This window comes from Equus przewalskii, chromosome 7 (assembly GCF_037783145.1).
Source record: "Equus przewalskii isolate Varuska chromosome 7, EquPr2, whole genome shotgun sequence".
NCBI lineage: Eukaryota > Metazoa > Chordata > Mammalia > Perissodactyla > Equidae > Equus > Equus przewalskii.
Window position 1 is genome coordinate 91,740,778 of NC_091837.1, and position 19,662 is coordinate 91,760,439.

A 19,662-nucleotide genomic window follows, 5' to 3' on the forward strand; every position below is an offset into this window, starting at 1 on the left:
TTTATTTATGTAAGTGGAAGTATACACATAGGTCATACTTCGGGAAAGATAGTTTATGTCACTGAAGTTCATACTCCATGCTGCCTGGGGACATTTTCTGGAAACGGAAATTCAGAAGATTTATTGAGTGCAATTAAATACAGTAAATCTACACTTTATTTCACTGAATGGGGAGGATGGCTGCAGAGTTTGGAGAAGAGTCCATGTAGCTGTGTCAGAAGAGATATATGTGTCCCTTCCAAGAGAGTTTATCACCTTTTCCCAGGAACTGGCTGGTGATGAGTCTGCAGCCACAGGAGAACGTGCTGAGCAGTTCCTCTTATGAGCGAACACAGCTTCCCACCAACGCGAAGCCCTTAAGCCATACAATGAAAAACGAACCTCGTTGAATTGCTGGTCCATGAAGAATGTGTCTCATGTGAGGAGTGAGCACGTTACATCTTCTGCTGCTGGAATCAGAGTTGAAATAGGTACTTCTGCCTCGATCCTGGGTGCAGGTGAATAAAGAAAAAAGTAGAGTCCAGGACACACGAGGGCTGGAGGGAGCTGGTGTGGGATCTGGGCATAGACTTGCACGAGGGACATGGTGATGGTGCGGGTGGAGACCACGTGGGGGAAGCTCAGGCTGCAGATCTGGTCTGTGGAGAACAGCTCTGCTGTTTACTTTCCACCAACCTCGAGCAAGAAAGTCCCTTCACCCCTTTGGGCCTCAGTGGCCTCGTGTCAAAGTGGACTAACACTCCTTGTCTGCCTCAGATGGTATAAGGATCAAGCGAGAACACAGATAAAGCATTTCACTCAAAGGGAATAAAGAGGTATTGTTTTGAAAGATGCGAAATTTCAGAATGCCCCCGAATTTAATTTAAATGCCTCTTTGTCCCTATTATATCTTTAGGATAATGTGAAAATTTTATTCGGAGTTTTGATGTTTTGCCTGTTCCTTCTTTAGCATTTCTCAGGGCTGAATCTGTTATTTTATATAGTTTTAGAAAAGTGAACACTGTATCTCTATAAATTAATAGTAGTCTTTGGAATAAAGAGCCTAAAATCTGCGTTCTGTCCTTAACGCCATTTTAAATTTCTAGCAGATTTAACCCTCATGTTCCTCAGTTTCTCCACTCATTACTTTTGTAGTTACAGGAGTGACAGGGGGACTGTCGTTAAAGAGGGTGGCACAGTGCCTGGTGCACAGTGAGCATTCAGTGAATCGCAGGGAGGTGATAGATAGATTGATAGATAGATAGATAGATTGATAGATAGATGATAGATGATAAATAGGTGATAGATAGACCAACAGATAAAATAAAGCAATCACTTACACGACCACACTCCAGAACTTGTCATTGTTCACAACTGTTCTCCCCTCTGGTGTCTTAGAGTCCCCGCACTGAGGGCAAACTTTCTTTTTCTGAACTGCTCCACTCGATCACTGCTGAGCGTGCCCTCCACCCCCATCAAGCCTCACTGTTTCCTTATCTCTCAGACACTATTCCCCTTCACGCATCCTTTGCTTCCTTATTCAAGTGCTGTTTGAATAACATCATTCCTTATTTCAAATCAGCTGACTATGCTTTGTGGAACCATGCTTTTGCACCCTAGATTCCTCCTACTCCCTCAGCACCCCACGTGCCCGCCCCAAGTCAGTCCCTTGCTGGTCCTCACACCATCCCTTCCATGTGGGACTGTGTCCATTTTCCCGGGCTATTGAGCGCTTCCTGAGAGAGTCATGAGATGAGGCCCACTGGTATCACTACGAATTCTAGCTTGTATTTAGCAATCATTTTATTCATCTGCTCATTATAAATTATTGTTATTATTTCTATAATCATATTATTTCCATTTTCTTAGGTGCTAAACTAAGTCTGTTTATGCCTGGAATTACTCCAGGAGTTTCAACTTCAGGCAGATTTCAGAGTCTACTTCAATTTGGAATCTGTGAATTTAAATAACTCTGGAGTGAACTCAAATTCACACTCCCCGATCTTAGTTTACAGAACTACTAGGCATATACTCTGATTTGCTCATCTGGTGTAGGAAAGAGCACAAGGATCTGGAGCCCTGGAGATCTGCTTTCCAGTCTGTGCTCCAAGACTTACTTACGTTGTCTTAGGCGAGTGACTCCACCTCGTTCAACAAGCCCCTGTACAATGGGAGTCACGATGCTCACTTCTGTCCCTAAGAAAACTGAAAGAGATTCAATGCGTCAATATGCCTGGTGGCAAATGGTTGAGGCCCTGTGCTTCTGTTTCCTTCTTTGCCTTTAACCTGAATCCTACTTGCTGGTATAACTTTAATCCTTGACAGCTGAGAAACAGACAACAATCACAACAACAAATCGAAAAGGCCAAACTGTGTTTCTATGGCTTGAAGAGTGAGCTAATGCTAACTCTTCCATAAAGTTCAAGAGAAAGGACTACTGCACACTTCCTTCTGTGAGATTAGTGTCACTCTGGTCCTAAGACCAGAAAAACACATTGCAAGAACAAAACAACAGCAACTAAAGAACTACAGTCTAGTCTCCCTCATGAACATAGATGCAAAAATTCTTAACAAAATTTTACCAAATCCAACCTTCATTGATTACAGAAACTCTCACAATCTAGGAAAAGAAGGGAATGTCCTCAGTTTGATACAGGGCAACTGTAAAAGCCCTATAGCTAATATCATATTAATGGTGAAACTCTCAATTCTTTCTCTCTAATATCAGGGGGAAAAGGGTATTTGCTGTTAACACATCTCTCCATTAGTACCAGAACTAGTGTTAGAGGTTCTAGCTAGTGCAGTAAAGCCAGAAGAAGAAATAAAAGTCTCCATATTGGAAAATAAGTAAAACACTTTACTTGTGGAAATTATAATCATCTATTTAAAAAATCCTTTTGGAATCTACAGAAAAAGCTACTATAACTTATAAATAAGTTTAGCAAGTTTTCAGGATAAAGACCAATATTGAACAATCAATTTGAAACTAGATAAACAATATATTTAATTTTACATCAAAAATATGAAATACTTAGGAGGGATATACTTGACAAAGATGGGCAAGACTTCAACACTAAAAACTACAATACACAGCTGAGAGAAATTAAGGGAGACTTGAGTAGATGGAGAGAGATACTGTGGTCATAGGTTGGATAACTCAATATTGATAAGGTGTGAATTTCTACCAAATCAATCTATGGATTAAAAGCAATTCTTGAAATCTCAGCTGGCCTTTTTTTTCTTTTAAAGAAATTGACAAGCAGATTTTAAAATTTAGGAAATGTCAAAAAGGACTTAGAATAGCCAAAACAATTTTGAAAAGAAAAAAAAGTTGGAGAACTTAACACTACTTGGTTTCAAGACTTATGATAAAGCTATAGTAGTAATAAAGACAGTGTGGCATTGGAGAAAAGATGAATAAAGGAATAGAACAGAACAGAGTCCAAAGTAGACCTATACATATATGATCAATTAATCTTTTTGTTGTTGTTGAGGAAGATTTGCCCTGAGCTAACATCCATTGCCAATCTTCTTCTTCTTTTTTTTTGCTTGAGGAAGATTAGCCCTGACCTAATATCCATGCCAATCTTCCCCTATTTTGTATGTGGGATGCCTCCACAGCGTGGCCAAGAGTAGAGTACGTCCATGCCCGGGATCCGAACCTACAAACCTGGGCCACTGGAGTAGAGTGCACGGAACTCTAACCACTTGGCAATAGGGCAAGCTCCCAGTTAATTTTAAACAATGCTGACAAGGCATTTCCATAGAGAAATGGTAATCTTTTAAACAAATGGTACTAGAAAAATTGGATAGTATATTGAAAAAAAAGAAACTTTTCATTTTTTTACCTCATACCACATACAAGAATTAACTCAAAATTGAGAAAGATCTAAATCTAAAAGCTGAAACTTCCAGAAGAAAACACAGGAAATCTTAATGACTTTGGGTTTGGCAAAGTTTCTTAAAAATGACACAAAATGATGGAACAATTGATAATTTAGACTTCAAAAAAATAAAAACTTATACCATTCAAAAGGCACTGTTATGGAGATGAAAAGGCAGGCCACCTACAAGGAGAAAATACTGAAAAACATATGCCTGACAAAGAAACTGCATTTGAGATACGTAAACAACTTTACAACTCAGTAATAAGATGACAAACAATCCAATTCAAAACGGGCAAAAGATTTGAACAGATACTACACCAAAGACAATACATGGATAGCAAATAAGCAGAAGAAAAGATGCTCAACATCAGTAGTTATTAGAGAAAGGCAAATAAAAACCACAATGAGATACTGTTAACACACCCGCTAGAAAGACTAAAATTCAAAAGGCTGACATACCAAATTTGGTGAGGTAGTAGGGACTAGAATGTCATGTATTGCTGGTAGAAACGGAAGGTTGTACAACCACTGTGGAAAACAGTTTAGCAAAAAAAATTAAAGACACAACTACCATACGACCCTGCCATTCCACTCCTAAGTGTTCACCCAAGAGACATGGAAAGCAGGTCCATGCCAAGACTCGACACAAACAATCATAGCAGCTTTATCTGTGATCAGGGCTGGTATGAGGGTGAGGCAAGTGGAACATTTGCACAAAAAGGAAGATGAGCGCCTCCTTCAGTTTTGTGCATAAGAAGCCTTGTTTATCTCTCCTTAGTCCAAGCCTTGTTTAAAATAGTCACTACCTGAAAACAACCCAAATGTCCAACAACAGGTGGTGGATAGAGAAACAGTGGTAATCCATACAATGAAATGCTATCCAGTGCTCTCTTTGGCAGCACATATACCAAAATTGGAATGATACAGACAAGATTAGCATGGTCCCTGTGCAAGGATGACATGCAAATTTGTGGTGTTCCACATTTTTATGAAACAAGTAAGTCCTGGGAATGTCATGTTAAGTGTGGTGACTATAGTTGATAACACAGTATTGTATATTTGAAAGTTGCTAAGAGACAGTAAATCTTAAAAGTTCTCATCACAAAGAAAAAAAAATTGTAACTATGTGCGGTGATGGGTGTTAACTAAACTTATTGTGGTGATAATCTGGCAATATATACAATTATTGAATCATGTTGTACACCCGAAACTAACATAATGTTATATGTCAAATTATACCTCAATAAAAAAAAAAAACTATTCAGCAATAAATAGGAATGAACTATTGATTCATGCAACAACATAGATAGATCTCAAATAACTATTCCAAGTGAAAGAAGTTAGACAAAAAGAATACATATTGTATGATTCCACATTTATAAAATTCTAGAAAATGCAATCTAATATATAGTGACCAAAAGAAGATCAATGGTTCCCTGGGAATTGGGGAGCAGGGAGTAGAGGGAAGGAGTACAAAGAGGAAAAGGAAGCATTTGGGGTGATAGGATATGTTCCCGCCTTAATTCTACTGATGGTTTCACATCTTGAAATGCCCCAAACTTATCAAACTTCACCTTTTAATATGTGTAGTCTATTGTATGTTAATTATATCTCAGTAAAACTGTTAAAAATAAATGAGGCACAATAAAAACTTAAGACATGAATCCTTATTGCATTCTGATTAGGAAAATAAGAAACTTTAGGGACAATTGGGAGTATTTGAATATGGACTAGGTATTAAATATATTAGATTACTAGTATTTTTCTTAGTTATAATAATGGTATTTTGGTTATGTAAGAAAATGCCAGTACTCTTAGGATATTCATGCTGAAGTATATAGGGATAAAACGTTGTGATGTCTGCAGTTTATTTCAAGCAGTTTGGTAGAAAAATAAATCGATAAAGCAAATACGGCAAAAATATTAAGATTGTTGAATCTAGGTATTCGTTATACAGGAATTCATTATACTATTCTTTCAACATATTTTTGTATGTTTGATTTTATCATTAAAAAGTTGGAAAAATTTACCAAACAGATTTGAAAAAGACCCAAATTACAAAAGATAAACAAAAAGTAATTGAATAATCAAACTTAATAGATAGGTTTAACTGAAGACATAGCAGAAGATAAAATTGATGAATTGCAAAATAAATCTAAAAAAATTATTCAGAATGCAGTACAGAGAGAAAAAGAGACAGAAAATATGAAAGAAAAGTTAAGAAACATGGAGAATAAAGTGATAAGGTCTATCATAAATCTGGTTGGAATTCTAGGAGAAAGAGAAAGAGCGGGGTCAAGGCCCTATTTGTAAGAATAATTCCTGAGAACTCCTAATGAATCCCTGAAAGTATAAATGAAAAGAATCCACACTTAGTCACGCCATGATGAATCTGCAAGACACCAATGGCTGAGAGAAGGTCTTAAAAGCTTCCAGTGGAAAAGATGATGACTTCTGAAAGAATGAAGACTGATAGCTGGCTCTTCATCACCCACAACAGCAGCCAATCTAAAAATCAAATATTTTCAGTGGATTGAAAGAAAATAATTGTCAACCTAGAATTATTTAACCAGAAAAAGTATCTTTTAAGAATGAGAACAAAACAAAGACATTTTCAGGTAAACAAAAAGTGAGAGTGTTTGCCACTAGTCATGTTCACTAAGTGAAATTATAAAGTATGTATATGAAACAGAAAAAAAGAGAAGAAGAAAGTCAGAGATACAAGAAGGAATGTAGTGGACATAAAAATGGGACATTTATTGGTATATCTAGACAAATTAGACTAAATAAAATAATATAATAATATCTTCTGCAGTTTAAAAGTAGAATTAAAACACAGAACAATAGTATGTAAATTAGAAGAAGGGTAAATATATTGATTAACATTCTACTTTCATAAGTATCATCTTGAAGTTTCTAGGGTGTCCTCAATAGAAAAAAGTATATAACTTTCAAATTAGTAAAGGGGAAAAGGTAGAATGAGAAAAAAAATGTCAATTCAAAAGAAGGCAAGAAAGCAGAGAAAGTAAACTCCGATGACTTGGGAAAAATTGAAAGCAAAATATAATAGATACAAATATTTTTCATACTGTATTAAAAAAATCAATACCAGAAGGCAAGTATAAGAACACTCATAGCAGCATGTTCACTAAAAACAAAACAACAAAACCCTGAACATAACCTGAAAGTCCATCAAAAGTGGATTGAATGAATAAATTATGCACAGTCTTACAACAAAATACTATATAACAGTGAAAATAAGTGAACTACAGCTACACGCATCAACATCAACGAACCTCACAAGCCCAATATTGAACAAAGAAGAAAGACACAGAAGAATTTTAAGAAAAAGTTCAAAAACTGGACCAATTGACCAATACTTCATTTATTTAAAGTCATCAAGGAGATTTGCACAATCATAAAGTCAAGGGGATGATTATCATAGTATCAGGAAAGCAGGTACCTCTTGGAGGAGGATGTCCTCAGGGAGGAGCACATTAGGGAGAGTATCTCTAGGTCCACGGCCGAGGGTGGGGGGAGGGGGAGAGAGGGGTGGGTCATCCAGGGAGGAGGAAGGACCCCCTCAGGGAGCAGCACACACGGGTCTTCCAGGGTGTTGGCCCTGTTCTCTAGCTGTGCCCTGTGTAGTGGATGTGGGGAGCATATGTTTTATGCCCCATTTTTTATGTCTGATATAGTTATCAATTTAAAACTGGAAAGGAAGAAAAGAGCAGCTCTCTACGGAGCCCTCTAAGACATCCAGGAGGATGAGTCTAGAAAACCTACATACAACCTACCAAGATTGAATCATGAAGAAACAGAAAATTTGAACAGACCAATAATGAGTAAGGAGATTCAAATAGCAATCAAAAACTTCCCACCAAAGAAAAGTCCAGGATCAGATGGTTTCACCAGTGAATTCTACCAAACACTTAAAGAATTAACACCAATCCTTCTCAATCTCTTCCAAAAACTGAAGAGAGGAAATACTCCCAAACTCATTTTATGAGGTCAGAATTACCCTGATACTGAAGCAAAATAAAGACACTATAAGAAAACTATAGGCCAACGTCCCTGATAAATATGTGCAAAAATTTTCAACAAAATAGTAACAAACTGAATTCACACAGTGCATGGAAAGGATTATACACAATGATCAAGTGGAATTTATCCATGGAAAGCAATGCAAATCAATAAATTGATACACCACATTAATAGAATGAAAGAGAAATCAAATGTTCATCTCAACAGATGCAGAAAAAGCATTTGACAAAATTCAACACCCTTTCATGATAAAAACTCTCAATAAATTGGTTATACAAAGAATGGGTCTCAACATAATAAAGTCCATATATGAGAAATCCATAGCTAACATCATACTCAATCGTGAAATGTTCAAAGCTTTCCCACTAAGAATTGTGACAAGGGTGTCCACTCTTATCACTCCTACTCAACATGGCACTGGAAGTCCTAGCCAGAGCAATTAGGCAAGAAAAAGAAATAAAAGCCATCCAAATCAAAAGGGAAGAAATAAAATTGTCTCTGTTTACAGATGATATTATGTGTGTGTGTGTGTGTGTGTGTGTGTATGTATGCATGCATGGTAAAAAAAAAGAATCCTGGGAAAGTGCACAGGCATACAGATATAGGGACACAGCTCTTTCATGGGTGGGTGAGAATCTTGTAACTACCCATGTCTACTCCTTTACTTGGCCTAAGAAACCTGGAGTTCAATTTCCTACTTGCCTTTCATAACCACATAGGACTTTATTAGTTTAGATACTTACTCCCTGTGACTTCCTACTCTTTTTTCCTTCATCCTGACTTCCTCATCTATTTATCTTATTCTGATATAAACTACTTCAAATTCTTTTCAGAACAAAATAGGGTATACATTTATACACACATCATCATCCAAATTGGTTTACAAATGGCCAAGGATTCTTATGATCTGCCTCCAGTCTATTTTCTCAACCTGACATCCTACTCCAGCCCTAATATACATATGGAAATACTGTCGTATTTTTCTAAACTCATGTAGCTTTCTGTTTTGATGCAACTAGGTGCACGGGATTAACAGGTGAGCAGATTTGGTTTGAGTCTTGGATTTCCTTACAGGCTATGTAGGCTTACTTAAGTAAATTAACCCCCTGAACCTCAGTATCATCATCTGTGAAACAGTACCATCACCTGTAAACGGTTGCAGGATTGTTGTAACGATTAGAAGTATTTTATGTAAAGCCCTAAAACCTAAGCAGCAGTTCAAAACAGCAGATATTGATAAAATGAAAAAACCCATTTGTCATTCACTGGTTGGCGGATGTTGGAGGTTAAATAACCTCTGAGCTTGTTTCTTTTTAAACATGATTATCTGCCTAGATTTTTTTAGGAACTGGATGAAGATGTGTAAACATAAGTCAACGCAGGTAAAACACCTTACAGATTGACTCTCCATTAACTTTGGGGTTTTTCCTCCTTTACCCTTTTGCCCGCACCTGGAAAGCCCTTTCTTACCATCTGTTAGAACGCAGCCATTTACCAAGAATCAGTGAAAAGAGGGCCTTCCTATTTATTTTTCTGATTGTAATTAACGTTGTCCTTAAAGACCTCCGTGGACTTCTTAAACGTCTGTTATAACATTCTGAGTAGCTCTGTGTCTTCCCTGCCCCGTGGTCCCCAGTGTTTTGGGGGACCTTTCTGCTCCCTCATGACACCTTACACGCAGCTGGGCATCACTGTTGGTCGCTCTGAGCCCATCTTTCTGCGGACGCTCGGCTCCGTGAGACCACCTTCTGCTTCCCTAGCAAGGCTCCGGCCCCCCGCTGACCCCGCCCCGCGACCTCAGCCGCGCTCGCCGTCACGTGGCTGCGCTGGGATCGCGTGGAAGTGAATGCGAACAACAAACCAGACCGGCACGTGTGACACTGCATTTTAATGTCTTACATCACACCGCAACAACACTGGCTTCCGGGTGGCTCCCTCCGTGCAAGCCGGACGTCCTGGCTAACTTTCGGTGCCCAGGCGCCTGGCCACTCCAGCTTGCGCAGGGTGTCCCGGCGCCTTCCCGGAGCGGGACGACGAGTGTAGTGAACGTGGCACACGCGCGTGCACACACACTCAGCCCCGGCCCGCAGGGCGCCCCGGCTGCGCTTCCCTGTCCTCCGCCTCTGCCACGGGCACCTTTCCTGCCCAAGTGCCCCACCGCCGGCGCAGCTCGCCGCCCGCCCCCTCGGGTTGGCCAACTGAGGGCCCAAGCTGCCGGGTGACCGCGGCCCGCTCGCCCCTCGGGCCGGCGTCGGAGGGCCGGGACTGCCGGGTGATCGCGGCCCGCTCGCCGGCCGTCCGCAGCAGGCCCGAATGGCGGAGCACGCATGCGCACGGCGCCCTCCCCGCCCCCACCGCGCGCCCGCGCCCAACGCCCCTAACGCGGCCCGCCGGGCCATGGAACCCGCCGAAGCCGGCGCGGTTCTAGCTCTCCCGTTCGCTCGCTCGGGCCCCTTTCCCCCCTGAGGCCCGCGGGCGCTCGGCCGGGGCTCGGCGGCCCGCCCGCCCGGGCCGCTCCACCCGCCTCCACCGCTCGGCCGGGCGCGCGCCGCGCCCCCGCGGCCGGTCCCCGCGCGTGCGCGCTCCGCCGAGTGTATGTGTGTGAGTGTGTGTGCCGCCGAGGGGTGGTCCGCCGCCGCCGCCGACGATGCCGCGGGGCCGCCCCCCGAAGCCCAAGGAGAGCAAGGCGCGCGGCGACACCGGTAAGCGGCCCCGGCCCCGCCGTCCGCGCTGTGCCGCTCCGCGCGATATAGTCCCCGGATGCGGCGCGGGGGGCGCCGGGAGCGGCCGGGCCGGGGGCGGCGGAGCGGCGCCGAGGCCGGGGGCCGGGGCCGGCGGGAAGGGGGCCACCGCCGCACCCGTCGCCGCCGCCCGCGCCCTGCGGCCGCCCGACTGCCGGGCCGCAGGGCGCGGGCGGAATGATACCGGCGCGGCGCGGCCGGCCCCTCCGCCGGGCTGGGCCTACTTTCCTGGGCCGGGCGGGCGGCGGCGGCGGGGCCGGGGGCGAGGTGCGCGCCGCCGCCTCCTCCGCCCTCCCCTCGGCCTCCTCCTCCCGCGCCCTCCTCCCCCTCCTCCGCGCTCGTCCTCCCGCCCGCCCGCCGCTCCCCCCGGCTGTGGGAGGCCTCTCTGAGGAGACGGCGCCCTCCCGCCCGTCCGCCGGCAATGGCGGGCCGCCCGGCCGGCCGGGCTGACGAGGAGCGCGTGTCGCCGGGCCCGGCGTGGGCGGCCTCGCTCGGCGCGGACGGGCGGCCCCGGCCCCGCGTGCCGTCCCGCCGGAGGCCCGGAGGCCTGCGGGCGTCGGCGGGCGCGGTTCCCGGCCGTGAGGACAGCCGCCGGCGGGGCGCGGACTGCCAGCCCGGCGAGAGGTGGCTCCGGAGCCCGCGGCCGCGGCGTCTCGCTTCGCCCCCGCGGCGCTTAGGGGGAAAGAGGTGAAGACTAGGCGTGGGCGCCGCGCTCACAGCGCTCACAGGACGCGCCGCGCTAGGCGTTCCCGCGTCGTGGCGGACAGGCTCGCGGGCGGGCGGGGAGCGGGGCGCGGCGGGGCGGGCGCCGGCCGGCGGGGGTGCGGCGCCGCCGGTGCTGCTGCGGCGCTTCGGCCGGCGGCCCAGAGGCCTGCGAGGAGGACCTCGCGGCCTCGCCCGCCCCTTCCTTGGCCTCGTGTTGCCCAGTGTTTCTCTCTTTACATTTCTGTTAACGTGTCTCCTGCCGAAAGTAGTGTGAGGTGCAGGGACTCCCCGTGACTTGCAGGAAGGCTTTAGGGAGAGCACGCAAAGCTGGCCTCGACGTAAGGCGGGGGACCTGTTCTCCCGCGTCCTCCCCATCTTTCCGAATGGCGTCATTGGTCCTTTGGTTTTTCAAGTCCCAAACTTAAGAATAATTCTCCTTGTAGTCCCCAAGACATCTCATAATTAAATCTTGTAGCTTCTCCCGCAAACTTGTATTTCCAGTTGGCCCCACGCAGTCCTTCCATCCCTGGTGTCACCTCCCGGCCCAGCCGTCGTGTCACCCACCGGGGGACCTCTGCGCGAGCTCTCCGGCTGGCCCGCCAGCCCAGGGTCCTCCAGATGGAAGTCAGGGCCACGCCCGGCAGAGCTCATCGCTGGGTCCCTCCCTGGGCTGAAGGCCACCCCCCTGCAGGGTTAGCCCCTCCAGCCTGTGTCTAGCTCTCCTTTCTCTTGCCGCGATCTGGCGTTCACTCCTTTAGTCCCTTGATGGTGCCACATTTGTTAGTCTTCCCTGTTCTATTTAAGGGGAGACGCCACCTCCTGTTGCTCCTTCTGTAGACTGCAGTGCCCCTTCCTGAGAGAGGCCTTCCTCAAACCTAACAGTGCCTTTTCCCCACTCACCCCAGTCATCCTCTACCACAATGGCTGTCAGTGTGGTTCGCGGAGCCCCGCAGTTCTGGAGACGCTTCCAGGGCTCTGCACGGTCAATATTTTGATGACGATACTAAGACAATTTGGTTACCGTTTGCACTAATCATGCAACAGCAATTAGAGGTAAAATTGCCGAGCTTCCAGCACGAATCAGCGCGGGGATGGCAGCAACCTGCGTTCTCTTCTGTATTTCACTCAGAAACAAGGTGTGGCAGCAGAGAATGCAGAGGCAGATGTGAGGATCCGCCTGTTTTCTATTAAGCCAGACATTAAAAAGATTTGTAAAAATGAAAACTTTTTAACATTTTTTGGGAGAATATATTTTTCATAAAAATATCTATTTATGTTAACGTGTAATAGATTTATTTTTAAATGAATAAATGTAAAAGTTGCTCAGTTTTAATTTCTAACAGAGCAAGTATCAATAGATATGGCCTATATAAAATTAAGGTCTTTGGGGTCCTCAATAATATTTGAGAATGAAAAGGGATCCCGAGACCAAGGTTGAGGACTGTTGCTCTCTCAGTTTACTTTCTTAATAATGTTTCTCATAATACAAAATTGTTTTCTTTTCAGTGTCACTCATTATGGATTTTATTCCTAAGAAAAACCTGAAAGATAGATGGGGATTTTTACACATTGGGAAGTGAGCTCAGGTCCACCTATCTAGTAAGTGGCAGGGTTGGGATTTGAATCTACATTTGAGTCCAAAGTGTGCATTTTATTTTTCTCTCTTGGTAAATATAAAGCCCTACATGTGGGTTAATGCATTTATTCAAAAAATATTTTAAAGCACTTCCTTTGATATGTGGGCACTGTGCTGGGGGCTCAGGATACTGAATTCAACCACAGACAGGGTCTCTGCCTTGGCTCCAGGGCAGTGCATGTCCTGTGATGGTAGCAACCCTTATGGCAGCAGACAGTGGGCACTGGAATTCTAGGCTTCCCCAGAGAAAATGATGTCGGAACTGAAACCTCGAGAAATGACTAGGAGTAGGCCTGCTCAGAAACATTTCTTGAAGCGATAATCAGTTAGCCTAGGACCTAAGTAAACAAGTTGATGGGGCAGCATTTGCTGAGCACTTGCTTTGTGCCTGGCAGCATCCTGGGACATAGAGATAAGAGAGAGAAGTTTTTCCTTCATAGTTACTTTAGTTTATTCTCAATAAGCAGAAATTGTGACCTTGATGGAAACCACATTTGGAAATCTTACGTGGCTTCCAACTGTTTTTTCCAGAGTGGCGCAAAATTTTCCTCCCTAGCTTGGACCTTCAGTTGGCCTCCTGCTAGGCGTCTGTTTTCTGTTGGAGGGATATTTGTAATACTTAATTTCCAGAGACCTGAAACACGCAGACCTTGAGCCAAATGAGGGAGCAAGTCATTTCTTGCTCAGATCACCAGTTCAGGCCCTCTTAGATTTTCTTGAGTGGATTCAAGAACTCTGTACTCTTCCCTCCAAGGGGAGGAGACTGCTAGAGTAAGCTACAAGTGGGAGCACTTCAATGTTTTACAAGGCAGGGGAGATACAGTACTCAGCTTTTAAGGTGACTTGTATGCTTCTGTGGGCAAAACTAGATACTGTTGTGGGTAACAGTTAAGGGGAGACAGACTCTGCTTAATAACTTCCTAACGATGTCAGGTATCCAAGGATGAAAAGATTTCTTCTTAAAGGAGCACCCTGTCCTCTCCATCATTGGACTTTTTAGGTAGGCAGAAACTTGGACTGTTTAGTATTTTAAGGAAAGTGTGATTAGATAACACAAAATCTAAAGATTTTATGATCCTGGAATCAAGTAGTGAGTTAACATGGGTTCAAAAATCTTGTTCTTTGATGCAAAATAGCCTGGGAAAACCGTACTAACCCATAATTCCTCATTAGATAAAGTCGATTTAGCAGTTTTTGATAATACTTGTTGTATATCAGGGTCTTTGCTTGTGCCTGTCTGCAAGACTGTCTTTGTGCTCAAGGAATTAGTGCTTTCAAACTCCTTTTTAATTGTAGGACTCCGGTATGTGAAATGTTACAGCAAGGCCTCAAGTGGTAGATTTCACCCTTGGAGCAGTTATGGAACCCCCTGATAGCTTTGAAATCTCCTGATGGCAAGGCCTTGCCTGAGTCTAGTTACATCTGAGCCTCTGAGGTGGGACCCAGGCATCGCTGCTTCGAAAGCTTGCAGGTGGCTCCATGGCGTGGTCGAGGCTGAGAACCTGGCCTACTGCAAAGCTGTGCTGGTTGAGAGGGAGCGTGAGGGATTCAGAGACAGCCTGCACCTCTGAGGGGCCTTCCCCTAAAATTTCTCTCAGCGTGGTTGAAAACTGTTGCTGTCGTGTATTAAAGTTAAGAATTTATGTAATCTAATAAGCTGTGTAAAGAGACTCAGTGCTCAATACAGAAGTAAAAAACTCAGTTGTCTGTGGGGCAAATGGGTAGTGCAACCTAGGGAAGCAGCTGAAGGTGACAGTAGCAGTTGGTGGCTGGCTCTGGGGGTTGTGGAGAATCCCAGAGCTCGTGTGTCCACAGGGCAGGCTCCTGCTCTCCTCTGTTCAATTATTGCCATAGCTTATGATTTTTTAAGAGAAACCAGAAATGTGTATTTTTTTAAACCTCTTTATTATTGTATTTGAGTATTATTTTAATTGAATAGAACATCTATATGGAAGAGTGCACAGATTTTAAGTGAAGAGCTTCAGGAATTTTCGTATGTAACCAGGGCCTAGAACATAAGCAGTACCTTGAAAGTTCCTCTCATTCCCTCCCAGTTGCGGCTGCCTGCTCCCCCCCCCCCCCCCCCCCCCGCCCCCTGCACTGTCATCTTCTGATACCGCAGATCAGTTTTACCTGTTTTTGAACTGAATTGAATTCACAGTATGTACCTTTTTGTTTCGGGGTTCATTTGTTCAATATTTGTTTTTATGAGATTATCCCTATTATATAGCAGAAATGTGTTCATTTCCATAGTTGTATAGTATTTCATTATACGAACACTGTCATTTGATTTATCCTTTCTACTGTAGATATTTGGGTGATTTCCAGTTTCCGGCTTTTACACATAAGTGCTGTAGGAACTTTTGTGCATTTGTGGGTCATAGTGGACACTGCCGAACAGTTTTCTAGCGTGATTGTGCAGTTCACTCTCCTGTCAGCAGTGTATGAGAGCTCCAGTTGCTCTGTAGTCACTGCAGCACTCTGTGTCGTCTGTCCTTGTAGCAGTGTACCCTTTATGGTAATGTGTAGTGTTATCTCGTTTTGATTTTTAATTTGCAGTTCTGTGCTAATAAGGTTTTCATGTTTGGTAGCCACTTGTTCTCTTTTATGAAGCTCTTAAGTCTTTTCCTGTTTTTCTACTGGGTTGAAAATTTTTTTGTTTTTTTTTTGTTAGTAGTCTTTATTTTTTAGATTGGTGTTAGGCTTACACGAAATTGAGCAAATAGTACTAAGTTCCTGTATACCTCTTGTTTCCCCCCTCCCAGTTTCCCCTGTCCTTAACTGTGTGGTACATTTGTAACAATTAATGAACCAGTTTTGATACATTATTTATTAACTGAAGTCCACAGTTCGCATTAGGGTTCGCATTAGGGTTCACTGTCTCGGTAGTTTTGCCTGTCCTAGAAGGTCCTGTAGTCTGAATCATATGGTAGGTGGCCTTTTCAGGTTGGCTTCTTTTCCTAAGCAACATGCATTTAAGATTCCTCTATGTCTTTTCATGACTTGATAGCTCATTTCATTGCTGAGTAATATTCCACTGTATGGATTTATCACAGTTTATGTATGTATTTACATTTTGAAGGACATCTTGGTTGCTTCCAGTTTTTGGTGATTATGAATACAGTTGCTATAAACCTTTGTGTGCAGATTTTTGAGTAGACATAAATTTTCATCTCATTTGGGTAATACTGAGGAGCATGATTGCTGGATCGTATAGTGAGCCTCTGTTTAGCTTTGTAAGAAATTGCCAAACTCTTCCAAAGTGACTGTACCATTTTGCGTTCTTGGTAGCAAGAGAGTTCCTGTCGCTCTACATCCAGCATTTGGTATTATTGATTTTTTTGGATTTTAGACATTCTAATAGATGTGGGTGGGCATCTCCTTGTTTTAATTTGCAATTCCCTTATGTCACATGATGTTGAGCATCCTTTCATATGCTTGTTTGCCATCTGTATGTTTGGTGAAGAGTTGGATGTCTTTTTTATTACTGATTTATAGGAGTTCTTTATATATACTGTATATAAGTTCTTTGTACCCTCTTATTCACTCTTTTAAGAATATCTTTTCATGAACGAAGTTCCTAATCTTATGTTGCCCGACTTATCAGTACTTTCCTTTATGCTTAGTACTTTTGGGAACTGTTTAAAGAATTTTTGACAATTGTAAGGACACAGAGACATTTTCCTGTGTTTTCATCTAAAAGCTTTTATTGTTTTACTTCTCACCTTTAGATTGACATCCCATCTGAAATTGAGTTTTGTTTATGATGGAAGGGTGAGGATTTTTTTCACATGTGGTTATCTAGTTAAACCAAACTGTTTGTTGAGAAGACCATCCTTTCTTTGCTGTACTGCGGTATCCGCTTTGTTGTAAATCAGGTTACTGTATAGGTGAAGAATTGTTTCTGCACTCGGTTCTCTTCCATTGGTTTTTGTTTCTGCCTACTCAGTTTCATTCTGTCTTAATTACTCTACTTTTATTCTGAGTTTTGGTATCTAGTAGTATAAGTGTGAGTCCTCTGCTTTGGTTTTCCTTCTCATGATTACCTTTTCATCAAAAAACTTGCTGGGATCTTGCTTGAGTTGCACTGAATCTGCAGATCAATTTGGGTGGAATTAACATCTTTACAATCAAGTGTGAATCTGTGAACCCGATGTGTCCTGTTGTTGATTTACTTCCTCATTGTTTTCTCTCTACGGTGTTTTAGAATTTCAAGGCAGGGGACTTATACATATATTGTTAGGTTTAGTCCTAGGTATTTGGTGGTTTCTGGTACCACTGTTTATAGTGTTTTAAACATTTCAGTTTCTATATGTTGCTGATTATAGAAATACAATTGATTTTTAAAAATTAGTCTTGTATCCAGTGTCTTTTACATATTCATTTACTATTTCTAATACTTTATCTGTAGATTCTTGTGGATTTTCTGCTTGATCATATTTGTTAGTATTGACAGATTTATCCCTTCGTTTCCAGTCCTTATCCCTTCTGTTACTTTTGGTCTTGCCCCTTCAACTGATGAGAACTCTGGTGATGACTAAGTGCAGTGGATGACAGACGTCTTCGGCTTGTTCCCAACTCCAAGAGAATTATTCAGTTATTCTGTCTTATTAAGTAGGATGCTTATTGTAGGCTTTTTGGGGTACATATTATTTATCAGATTCAATAAATTTCACTCTTGTTTTGCTAAGCATTTTTAATCATGAATGAGTGTTAAATTGTATCACGTTTATTTTGCATTTATTGTGATAATCATGTAATTTTTCTTTTTTATTCTGTTGAGGTGAATTATATTATTTTTTTTTCTAATGTTAAACCAAACTTACCTCCCTGGAATAAACTAAACTTATTGTGATGTTAACCTTTTTGTGTATATCTAGGTTTGATTTGCAAATACTTTGGTTTTTGTATCTATGTTTATGAAACAGATTGACCTGTAAATTAAGATTGCCATTACGTTGTTTTTAAATCTTTGGTAGACTTCCCCGTTGGGGATTTTGAGATTTCTTTGGGTGAAATTTTTAAGTTACAGGTTCATTTTCTTAAATAGATACAGGATAACTCAAATTTTCTATTTCTCCTTGTGTCAGTTTTGTTTTTCTAAGAATTCATCTAAATTTAAAATTAGCATAAAATTCTTCATACTACTCACTTTTATTTATTTTCAGTGCCTCTAGGTGCTGTAGTTAGTGGCAGCCTTCCTCTTTTTCCTGATAGTAGAAATTGTGCCTTTTCTTTTCTTAGTCTTACCGGGCTTTATCAATTTTATTAATCTTTTTGAAGAGCCAAGTTTTGGCTTTCAATTCAACTTATGAATGTTGGTTTTATATTCAGTTAATTCCTTCTCTTTATCATTTCCTTCCTTCTACTTTATGTTTGATTTCCTGTTGTTTTTTTTCTAACTTTTTGATATGGATACTTAATTAATCTTCAGCCTTTCTTGTTTTTTAATATATGCATTTACAGTTGTGTGCATTAAGGCTATCTTTATTAGCCCATTTTTAAGTGTATCCTAAAAGTTTTGATATGGTATATTTTTATTTTCATTAAATAAAGTATTTTCTAATTTCTATCATGATTTCTACGTTGACTCATAAGTTACTTAAAAGTTGTGGCTTCATTACCAAACATTTAGAACTCTTTAAATTACTTTCTTTCATTATTGATTTCTAGTTTCATTTAATGTTGCAGAATAAAGCTTGAATTATTTTATCATCATTTGACACTTACTGAGACTTGTTTCATGTTTTATGCTCAGATTTGGTAAATGTTTTATGTGCATTTGAAAAGACTATGTATTGTATCTTTTTTTTTCCTGTTACTTACAAAATTGTAGTAAATTGTATTAAAAATTGTATTAAAGTCTCCTGCTATGATCATAAATTTATCTATTTATCCTTGTTTCCTGTCAATCTTTACGTTCTATCTTTTGAAACTGTGTTACTAACCGTATAAATTTAAAAATGTCCTATCTCCCTGGTATATGAACATTTTCTCCTTATGAAATACCTGCTTTGTTCTAGTAAGGCTTTTTGCCATAAACTCTCCTTTGTCTGGTGTTTGTACGGCTCTCCCACCACTGCTTTGATGAGAGTTCCAGTCGTATTTCTTCATCTACCCTTTTCTTTTCAGTCTTTCTGCCCTTTTATAGAAGTTATGTCACTTGTAAATAGCACATAGTTGGCTTTTCTTTCTCCTTTTTCTTTTTTTCAGTACAGCCTCATGATCTTCGTCTTTTAATTGACACGTTGAATCTAATTACATTTTAGGCAGTGCTTGATAAATTGGAGTTTGCATCTGACATCTCTTTTAGTTTTCTACTTGATTCATCATTTTATACTCCCTTTTCCTTCTTGACTTCTTTTGGCTCACTATTTTTAAAATGGTGCTTATCTCTTTCCATTAACCTGCTACATATGCATTCTTTTACTATTCTTTTTTGTTTTGGGGGGGGGGGGGCGAGATTAGCCCTGAGCTAACATCTGTCACCAATCCTCCTTTTTTTGCTGAGGAAGGTTGGCCCTGAGCTAACATCTGTGCCCGTTTTCCTGTACTTTATGTGTGGGATGCCTGCCACAGCATTGCTTGACGAGTAGTGCATAGGTCCATGCCCAGGATCTGAACCAGTGAACCCCAGGCCCTGGAAGCAGAGAGTGTGAACTTAAGTGCC

At 42.2% G+C, this 19,662-nt stretch overlaps 1 protein-coding gene, 1 long non-coding RNA gene and 1 other non-coding gene across 17 annotated transcripts in view; 2 read left to right on the forward strand and 1 right to left on the reverse strand.

Annotated features, from left to right (window-relative positions):
* Window positions 1-138: 138 nt before the first annotated feature.
* LOC139084612 (uncharacterized) lies at window positions 139-9,710 on the reverse strand. The gene is made up of 3 exons (XR_011542134.1): window positions 9,586-9,710; window positions 2,101-2,184; window positions 139-487 (listed from the first exon to the last, which is right to left on the reverse strand). It is a non-coding gene; the product is annotated as an uncharacterized lncRNA (long non-coding RNA).
* On the forward strand, window positions 4,750-4,856 carry LOC139084960 (U6 spliceosomal RNA). The gene has a single exon (XR_011542900.1). It is a non-coding gene; the product is annotated as a U6 spliceosomal RNA (small nuclear RNA).
* Window positions 9,711-10,280: 570 nt separating the features above from the next.
* The window catches only part of ZNF236 (zinc finger protein 236), a 117,621-nt gene continuing 108,239 nt past the window's right edge, over window positions 10,281-19,662 (forward strand). For 7 of the 15 annotated variants that reach the window (XR_011542131.1, XR_011542132.1, XM_070627912.1 and 4 more), the window contains exon 1: window positions 10,293-10,612. Coding sequence is in view for 8 of the 15 variants with exons in the window: in XM_070627912.1 (XP_070484013.1) it covers window positions 10,558-10,612 (55 nt within the window). In the remaining 7 variants the exon portion in view is untranslated. Of the gene's footprint in view, window positions 10,613-11,198; window positions 11,339-12,862; window positions 12,956-19,662 lie in introns of those variants that run through there. The other 8 variants (XR_011542133.1, XM_070627914.1, XM_070627920.1 and 5 more) reach the window with 3 other exon arrangements.